The following is an 8,965-nucleotide window of genomic DNA, read 5'->3' as shown; positions in this document are numbered from 1 at the left end:
GTGATTATCATGAACAACATGGACACACAACAAATCAGTGTTCTAATCTAAAAGATGCCATTGAGGAATATGTCAAAAATGGAAAGTTGGATCACCTTGCAAAAAGCATCAAAGGAAAATACAGGCGCCCACCTCCAAGAGATGGCGGAAGGCCAGAAAAGAAAATCAAAGACCTTCACGCCAACATGATTTCAGGCAGCACACATCCCAAGAAGCGGAGGCAAACATAATATGCGGCCTGGAAAGAAGAACAAGTCATCTTCCCAAAAGTAAAAGGAGGTCCGAACAAAAAAGCGCCTCTAGTAATCACAGCTGTGTTCGGTAACTACCGAACACCGCGTTTTTTTATTGATGCGGGGGCAACGTCCAACATCATGTATCGTCAATGTTTTGACCTACTGGAAGATAAAGATAGAAAGCAGCTAACGCCAGTAAACGCTCCAATCGCGGGCTTCAATCAAAGTATCGAACACCCGCTGGGAAAGCTGACATTCCAGGTGGAACTGAGTGACGGAGTTCATTCACGAACGGAAGACGTAGACTTCCTAGTGATGGAAACACCTCACTCACAGTATGACATAATTTTGGGAAGAGAAGCAATTGGAGATTTCAAAGCTAGTCCCTCAACAGCCCATGGGATATTGGGAGTACCAACTCCAACGGGGATAGCAATGATGTACGCTAACAAAGAATGCAATATGGTGGAAAGGAAGACACCGCCCCAAAAGATACTAAAGACCAAAAAAAGTCGGGAAGTGGAAAAATGGGTGCTCAATAAAAAGTTCCCCGAGCAAAGCATAACCATTGGACCGACCATCTCCGAAGAAACACGGGCAGCACTCAAGAGACTGTTAATCAAAATTATTGATGTCTTCGCCTGGACTCTAGCAGACATGACAGGAGTCCCGCGAAACAAGGCGGAACATGAATTAAAAGTTAATCCAGCCTTTGTCCCAGTAGTGCAGAAAAAGAGGAGAATGGGGCCAGATCAAGCGAAAGCCTACGATGAACAAGTCTAGCATCTGGTAAAGGCGGGCATAATCCGTGAAATTCAATACCAAACATGGGTAGCCAACCCAGTGATGGTACCTAAAGCAAACGGTCAATGGCGCATGTGCATCGAATTTAAAGATCTCAACAAAGCGTGCCCAAAAGACTGTTATCCGCTGCCAGAAATCGATCTTAAAGTAGACGCGCTGGTACCCTTTCAGTTCAAATGTTTTTTAGACGCATACCAAGGGTACCACCAAATCCACATGGCGGTAAAAGACCAAGACAAGACGACGTTCAGAACAAACAGCGGAACGTATTGTTATAAAATGATGCCATTTGGCCTTAAGAACGACAGATCTACTTACCAGCGGTTGATGAATAAAGAATTTAAGCCTCAAATCGGAAAAAAATTGGAAGTCTACATGGATGATTTGGTTATTAAAAGCAAGACGGAGGCAACCATGTTAAATGATATCGAAGAGACCTTCAAAACCTTAAAGTCAATTAGCATGAAGCTCAACCCAGGAAAATGTTCTTTCGGCATGGAAGAAGGGAAATTCTTGGGGGTAATCGTAACGAATGGTGGCTTCAAAGCCAACCCAGAAAAACTGGAAGCCGTGCGAAACATGCCTTCGCCAAAATCTGTCAAGAAAGTACAAACACTGAACGGCAGATTAGTCGCGCTGAACAGATTTTTGTCTAGTCATGCTGAAAGATCGTTTCCATTCGTCTCAACCTTGAGAAACTGCAAGAAGTCTCAGTTCCGATGGACGGAAGAAGCAGAAACAGCGTTCCAAGAAATCAAGTCGCTCCTGGCAGAACTACCAACGCTAACAGCCCCTAAAGCTGGAGAACCGTTAGTAGTATACTTAGCAGCATCAGAAAGAACAATCAGCGCAGTCTTGATGGTGGAAAGAAATGGCATTCAAACGCCCATTTATTACATAAGCCGCACCTTAGCAGACGCGGAAACAAGATACTCCTCCTTGGAAAAGCTGGTCTTATCCCCGGTTCAGACGGCGCGACGTTTGAGAAGGTATTTTCAAGGTCATCCAATACATGTTCTCACCAACTTTCGCTTACAAAATGTACTGAGGAAACCAGAATTCTCTGGGAGGCTTGCAAAATGGGCGATAGAATTGGGATAACATGCCATCGAATATAAACCAAGGCCAGCGATCAAAGGCCAGGTTTTGGCTGATTTCATTGCGGAAATTCCTCAAGAAAAAGAGGAAGAGTGCAAAAGAGAGATCGAACCCCCTGTTGATCAAAGAAAAGATGAAGTCTGGAAGTTGTTCACAGACGGAGCTTCTAATGATGAGGGTGCAGGCGCGGACCTAAGAATAACCAACCCGGAGGGACAACATTTCACGTACGCGATTCGCCTAGAATTCAAAAGTACGAACATTGAGGCGGAATACGAGGCGTTGTTGGCAGGGTTAAGAATCGTGAAAAAATTAGGAGCCCAACACCTAGAAGCGCATGTAGATTCAATGCTGGTGGCAAACCAGATTGAAGGATCCTACGATGCGAAAGTCGACAAGATGGCGTCGTACTTAGCACAAGTCAAAATGATAATGTCGACCTTTATCACATGTAAGGTAAAGCAAATCAGACGAAGCGAGAACAGGCAGGCAGATGCCTTAAGCAAATTGGCATCGGTTGGGTTCGAACACCTTGCAAAAGACGTTCGCATAGAAGTTCTGAAAACACCTTCAACAATGAACAGAGAAGTTTTTGTGTGTTCAGTGGCTGAAACAAGTTGGATGACGCCAATCATCCATTACCTCAAGAGGGGTATTTTGCCAGAAAAGAAAGCGGTGGCTCGAACGACCCGCCACAAAGCCCTGAATTACACAATCCAAGATGGCATCCTGTACAGGCGATCGTACTTAGGACAACTTCTCAGATGCGTGGATCCGCAAGACGCAAATTATCTGTTGAGGGAAATTCATGTAGGAATATGTGGTGTACATGCGGGTCCAAGAATGGTGGTCGCCAAAGTAATGAATGCGGGATACTATTGGCTGGGCATGCATGTAGATGCCGAAAAAGAACTAAGGAAATGTAGCGCCTGTCAACGTCATGCACCAAATATCCTGCGCCCGAAAACGCCATGATCCCTGTAACAGCCTCTTGGACATTCCAGAAATGGTCAATTGACATAACGGGACCATCCCCGGAAGCGCCAGGGCGGGTGAAGTTTCTTATTGTGGCAATCGATTACTTCACAAAATGGGTTGAAGCAAAGCCGGTAGGAACAATCAACGCAGCCAACGTTAAAAAGTTTATATGGGAGTTCATCATCTGTCGTTTCAGACTACCTATGAATCTGGTAAGCGATAACGGAACACAATTTGTGGATCAACACATCCAACGATGGCTAAAAGAGCTCAATATTACGCAAACGTTTACTTCCGTCGCACACCCACAAGGAAATGGTGAAGTAGAACGCGCCAACAAAACTATTGTAGGCGGAATCAAGAAAAGGTTGGCAAACCACAAGTCAGGATGGGTTGATCAATTACCCCATGTCCTATGGGCCATACGAACCCAAAGAAATACAAGCAACGCAGAAACGCCGTTCAGCCTAACATATGGTATTGAGGCAATGATTCCAGCCGAAATCGGCGTTCCATCACCAAGGGTAACAATGCAAAAAGACAATGAAGCGGAAATGCGCCTAGAACCAATGCTCCTGGAAGAGCGTCGAGAGTTGGCCGCAATTTGAGAGCAAAACTACAAACGCCAACTGCAGAAATACTTCGATGCAAAAGTCAAAGTTTGCGAGTTCAATGCTGGAGATTACGTCCTCCGCGGCAACGAGGCATCAAGAGCGCATGCGCAAGGCAAGTTAGCGCCTTCCTGGGAAGGCCCTTATCAAGTTAAGGAAGTATTAGGAAAGGGTGCCTATAGCCTGATGCAAGTCGATGGCTCGCCAATTCCCAGAACATGGAATGCAGCGCAACTGTGAAGATGTTATATGTAAATCGATTCCAAAGTTGTAAACACAGGCCAATGGTCAAACAAGTTTAAATGGAAATGATACTCCGCACTTTCACAAAACATAAATTTCATTGAATTTATAAACAAATAATTACAAGCGGGTACCAACACCCGCAGAACAAAAAAAAAGTTACAACTATACAAAGATAGCCTAGTCAACATCGTTGACGCTGTTTCCAGACAGATCAACAGCAGCCGAGCTATCTCCAGGGTCACCACCAGATGTGGCGGACGGACCAGCCAACTAAGGCTCCAGCAGCTCCCTTAACAGCTGCACGCCATTTTCTTCCTTAGAATACCCAGCAACCGCCGAAAGAATGGGAAACGTAAGAGCATCATATTCCGCCTCAGCAGCGGCATACTCCGCTTCCACATCAATAGCTTGAAGAATATAGGCTTCAGGAGGGAGATTATCACGCAGATGCGTCACGGCATCCTGAAAGCCGATCTTATGACCAAGTTGCCGAGAAGCAGTAACAAGAGTGCCAACGCACCGTGTCAAGTCATCATCGGTGATGATGCGCTGGGCAACCTACATAATTAAGACGTCAATAAAACGCAAGTCAAAGTATAAAAACATTTACAACATACCTTGCATATGTCGTGCTTCAACAACCAGTCGCAGTCGGCAGCGGCAGCGGAACACTCAGTAGATAAAGCTTTAATGGTCTCCTCATTAGAGACCAATGTGTCAGCCAGCTTGCCCGCATCCTCCTTCCGTGAAGCAGCTTCCGCCTCTAACTCTTCAATACGCTTGCGAAAAGCAGCGTTTTCACTATCGAGTCTGGCGGAAGCCTCCTTGGAAGCAAGAGCGCGACTGCGTGCATCCACAAGATCAGCGTTAGACTTCTTGCAGGTAGTCTCAAACTCCTTATAGCGAACAAATCGCTCGCGGACAGATTCTGCCAAATCTGCCTCAACTTTCGCCAATTTCGCTTCAACATCGTTCAGAGCTTGGCGTTGCTCCAACGATTCCTTACCCGCCTTCCAGGCGGCATCCTCGGCGTCCTTTACTAACTGCTCAATCTCTCTAGTCCTAGCACTTGCATCAATCTTCTCCTCAGGAAGAGCGCGGTTCTCGCGCAGCAATTCACCGAAGGTAGATAAAGCTTGGACTTGGTGAAAAGCAGCATCGGAATACAAACTTTGCCGAGGTTGGATTTTGCGAGCAATTCGCTCGCCAGGAGGAACATATTCCAAAAACTCTGTACAAGTGGCCAGGTGTTCAAAATTGGCGCCGCAAGTAACCTTCCATTGAGGACGAAAAGCTTGATTCGCCTCCACAGAATCGCGGGGATCAATATCTACATTCAACAACCCGCCACTACTACCGCCGCAGAATTCAAAAATTCTACCTTGGACTGTCGCACCAAGAGTGAAAGGCGGCGGCACGACCTCATCACCATTAAGAATGTTTTCTGGTGAGGACTGCCTTAACTTTATGAGGTCAGCAAAAGAAATACCCCCCGAGTCAAGACCAACCTTAGGCGATTCGTCCACAATCGCCTTCATCGGTCCAGCAGACGACGTTGGCTGGGACACGATCGGAATAGAAGATTCCGTCGATGAGTGTACAGTCGTCACAATGGTTTCGGCCTTAGACGGGCCAACAATTCCCACCATCATTGGAAAACTCAGCATCTGTACAAAAGGTATCGCCTCCGAAAAGCCGCCAACACTTGCCATCATCGGCAAACTAGTGAACACTGTCGCCAGGGAAGATGCAGCGACATAAGCAGAAGTCGATGAAGAAATCGCCAAAGTACCTGAGACACAAGTTAAAGACAAATTAAAGGGGAGCCACATAGAAATAATTTTAAAATCAGTTGTAAAACTCATACCTGGCAACTTCACAAGACTGCTTCCCTTCACAAAACTGCTAAACCGAGGCTTTTTGAAGAGGCGGTGTACCTCTCCATCATCTTCATTAATCACAGGGGTGGGTCTCGTATGGTGTGGAACAGTGAACGCCCACCCACTACAGAAGAAGAAGATGATGAACTGGTAGATACGAACTTCGTATCCACAACAGTTCCAAGAGCTGCGGCTGCAGAAGACACAAGATCTGTCACCACCAAAATTGGAGTAGCAACAGACTGACTTGTGTCCAAGACAGACACAGCAGTCACAGGCTGCAGGACTGAATGCAAAGAGAAGCCAACAGAAACCTGTGCGGAGGTGGTTGCGGAAGACACCACAACATCACTTGAACCGAGTGCTTAAAGCAATGATGCAGGCGACAATACCGGATTCCCAAATGGGACCGCGGAGATGAGCACGGCATCGTCGTCATCATCCACGACATCCTCCGCGGCGGTATCTATCGGAGACGCAACCATCTCCCCACCACTGCGTTGGGTGTTCCTACTACTGCACTTAGGAACACGCACAACGTTAAGTCGTCTACCTGAAAACCAAGGGGGAAAGTTAGCAAAAGAAGTAAATAACGAACTATGTTCAATAAGCGGCATAAAAAAGCTTACCACCCTGATGGGTAACAAAGTTAGGAGGCGGCAGCGGTCGCGGAGCAAGTGATTTTCCCATAGGAAGAGGAAACACAAAGTTCCGGGCGGTCCTGGTAAGGATCGGTTCCTCGCGAGGACCTAAATCCCTCTGCCTCAACAATTTCACGCCTTCTTCCACGGGCTGCAAAAGGAGCAGGCGGTCGTCCACCTCTGAGAAAAGAAATAAGGGTTATTATTATATATAAATACTCAAAAGAAGAAAAGAAAGACGATACTAACCCTGACCGCCATTATAAATGACCGACACCTTATGGGCATCCTCCCAGATGCGACTCATCCCAAACAACACCAGCGCGTGTTCAGAATAGTGACGGAGCGGAGAAAGGCTGGCTTGTAACGTGGTGAACCAGTCCGAACCGGAATAAGGAGCCACGTTAGGCTCAGCAAGATCCTTTGCATCCGAAAAATGCATAGAGTGAGGCACCACGCGCGCAGAAACGTAGAAGAACAAACTCTTCCACTCGTGCAAACTCTGGGGTGCATCCAAAGCAATCGCTTTGGCACTCCCGCGAGTAAATAGGTTATACCACCCCTGGGAGAAACGCCACCGATAAAATGTTGTTCTTCTTGGCCTTAGATGATTGAGAAGATTCAGCCATAAAGGAGAAAGGATTCAACAAAAGAAGGAAGAGAAAAATATGCAGAAAAAGGTGGAAAAGTGATTTCAAAATGGAGTAATCCCGCCTTTTATACTAGTCGAAATTATTAACGGGGAGGGGTGCAAAAAGGATAAGACGACACGCGGCCCAATAATAAACTGCCACGGTAATAAAACGCCAGTAGAAATGTGTTACAGCTGGGCGCGTCACCGGGATTCTCGCCCACTCGCCTGACACAGGCGAAAAAGCTGAACTGCAGAGCAACCGTCGCCAAACTGTCACATCCAACTGTCGTTTCACTGACTCGCATTTAATTCACCCCTCCACGCCAAATACACGTCATCAACACATGAGAAAATAACAAGTGTTGATAAAAAATATGGCTCCGCCAAGGGATGATTTTCAAAAATCACCCGCCAAAATATGGCTCCGCCAAGAGATGATTTTCAAAAATCACCCGCCAAAATATGGCTCCGCTAAGGGATGATTTTCAAAAATCACCCACAAAAATAAGGCTCCGCCAAGGGATGATTTTCAAAAATCACCCGCCAAAATAAGGCTCCGACAAGGGATGATTTTCAGAAACCACCCGCCAAAATATGGCTCCGCCAACGGATGATTTTCTAAAATCACCTGCCAAAATATGGCTCCGCCAAGGGATGATTTTCAAAAATCATCCGCCAAAATATGGCTCCGCCAACGGATGATTTTCTAAAATCACCTGCCAAAATATGGCTCCGCCAAGAAATGATTCTCAAAAATCACCCACAAAAATAAGGCTCCGTCAAGGGATGATTTTCAAAAATCACCCACCAAATTATGGCTCCGCTAAGGGATGATTTCCTAAAATTACCCACCAAAACGCGAAACCATGGCATTCAGAATATCGACTGATGCTTGTTAAGTACCTGCTTGTCGGGAAGAATGGTTTTCATTATCCAAATACCCAAACAGACAACATTGATATAAAACGAGCGGAACACAAACGGTTGAAAAAATACAATAGAAGACAAAAGCCCATTATAAGTCCACAGCTCCCCTTTTTGGAGAAGGACATCTATAGACTATGGGGACTTGTAGAGGTAGGGTATTAAACCCACCATTTAACAAGTATAAATACCCAAACCAAGCGCAACCAAGGCGTTGGGAGGAACAAATGGCGAGAGTAACCGCCACGCGCCAGACAAATAAATGGCGCTAAAGTAGTTCCTTAAAATAATATGCATTCCCTGACGCCTAGGGAATGGTACCGCAAAGGTCTCACAAACATGGGACAAAAAGGTACAATCTACATGGGAATAAACACCCAACCAATGGGGACCGTACAACACACGAAGGATGGTAAAAAATAGTACGAAACGTCCTTGTCAAAAGGCCACGATGCCCACCAACTTCCACCAACCTCCACAATCACACGAAAGGAGAATATTATTGATGGAAAGATATGATAACGTGGTTGACCATCCTCTCTCTCTCCTCCGGCTATAAATACCAGGTGATCTCCAAATAGTAAAGGATATACCCTTTCCCATATTTACTAAATATATTCCATACGATCAAATACTGATTCTCACGCCGGAGGGTGGCTACAAAAAAATACCCCCCATTCCTCGTAACGAGCTCATCGTGTTCTGTTTTGCAGGATATACTCATCTGCGCCAGGAAGGTTTATAACCCATCGTGGGAAATACCTATCTTAATCCCTCGGACTAACGTGTTAGACCTTGAGGGGTGGATTCGTGTTTCTTCAAATAAATATATACAAACTCGCATACATTGTATGCGAGTTCAGCAACAATTGGATGAACAATGGAAGTCGCATACAAGCTGAACTCGTTTACT

The 8,965-nt window shown here is 45.8% G+C and overlaps 1 protein-coding gene across 1 annotated transcript; it reads left to right on the top strand.

Annotated features, from left to right (window-relative positions):
* The first annotated feature begins 1,256 nt into the window (after positions 1 to 1,256).
* LOC143614833 (uncharacterized) lies at positions 1,257 to 3,113 on the top strand. Its single transcript, XM_077088152.1, has 2 exons — positions 1,257 to 2,029; positions 2,165 to 3,113. Exons 1-2 carry the CDS (start codon positions 1,257 to 1,259, stop codon positions 3,111 to 3,113), a joined length of 1,722 nt encoding a protein of 573 aa, XP_076944267.1.
* Positions 3,114 to 8,965: the final 5,852 nt, after the last annotated feature.

Source organism: Bidens hawaiensis, unplaced genomic scaffold (genome assembly GCF_021521415.1).
Source record: "Bidens hawaiensis isolate Kalapana, Puna unplaced genomic scaffold, B.hawaiensis_p1.1 tig00041188_1, whole genome shotgun sequence".
NCBI classification, from domain to species: Eukaryota; Viridiplantae; Streptophyta; class Magnoliopsida; order Asterales; family Asteraceae; genus Bidens; species Bidens hawaiensis.
The sequence above is the reverse complement of the archived record's forward strand: the minus strand, read 5'-3'. Positions and strand labels throughout refer to the sequence as shown.

What these genes read in the sequence shown, in the direction of transcription:
- LOC143614833 (XM_077088152.1), top strand. Translation starts at nt 1,257, where the DNA reads ATGGCGGTAAAAGACCAAGACAAGACGACGTTCAGAACAAACAGCGGA. An exon ending in ACGGCGCGACGTTTGAGAAG is followed by an intron (nt 2,030 to 2,164) that starts GTATTTTCAAGG and finishes ATATAAACCAAG; the next exon opens with GCCAGCGATCAAAGGCCAGG.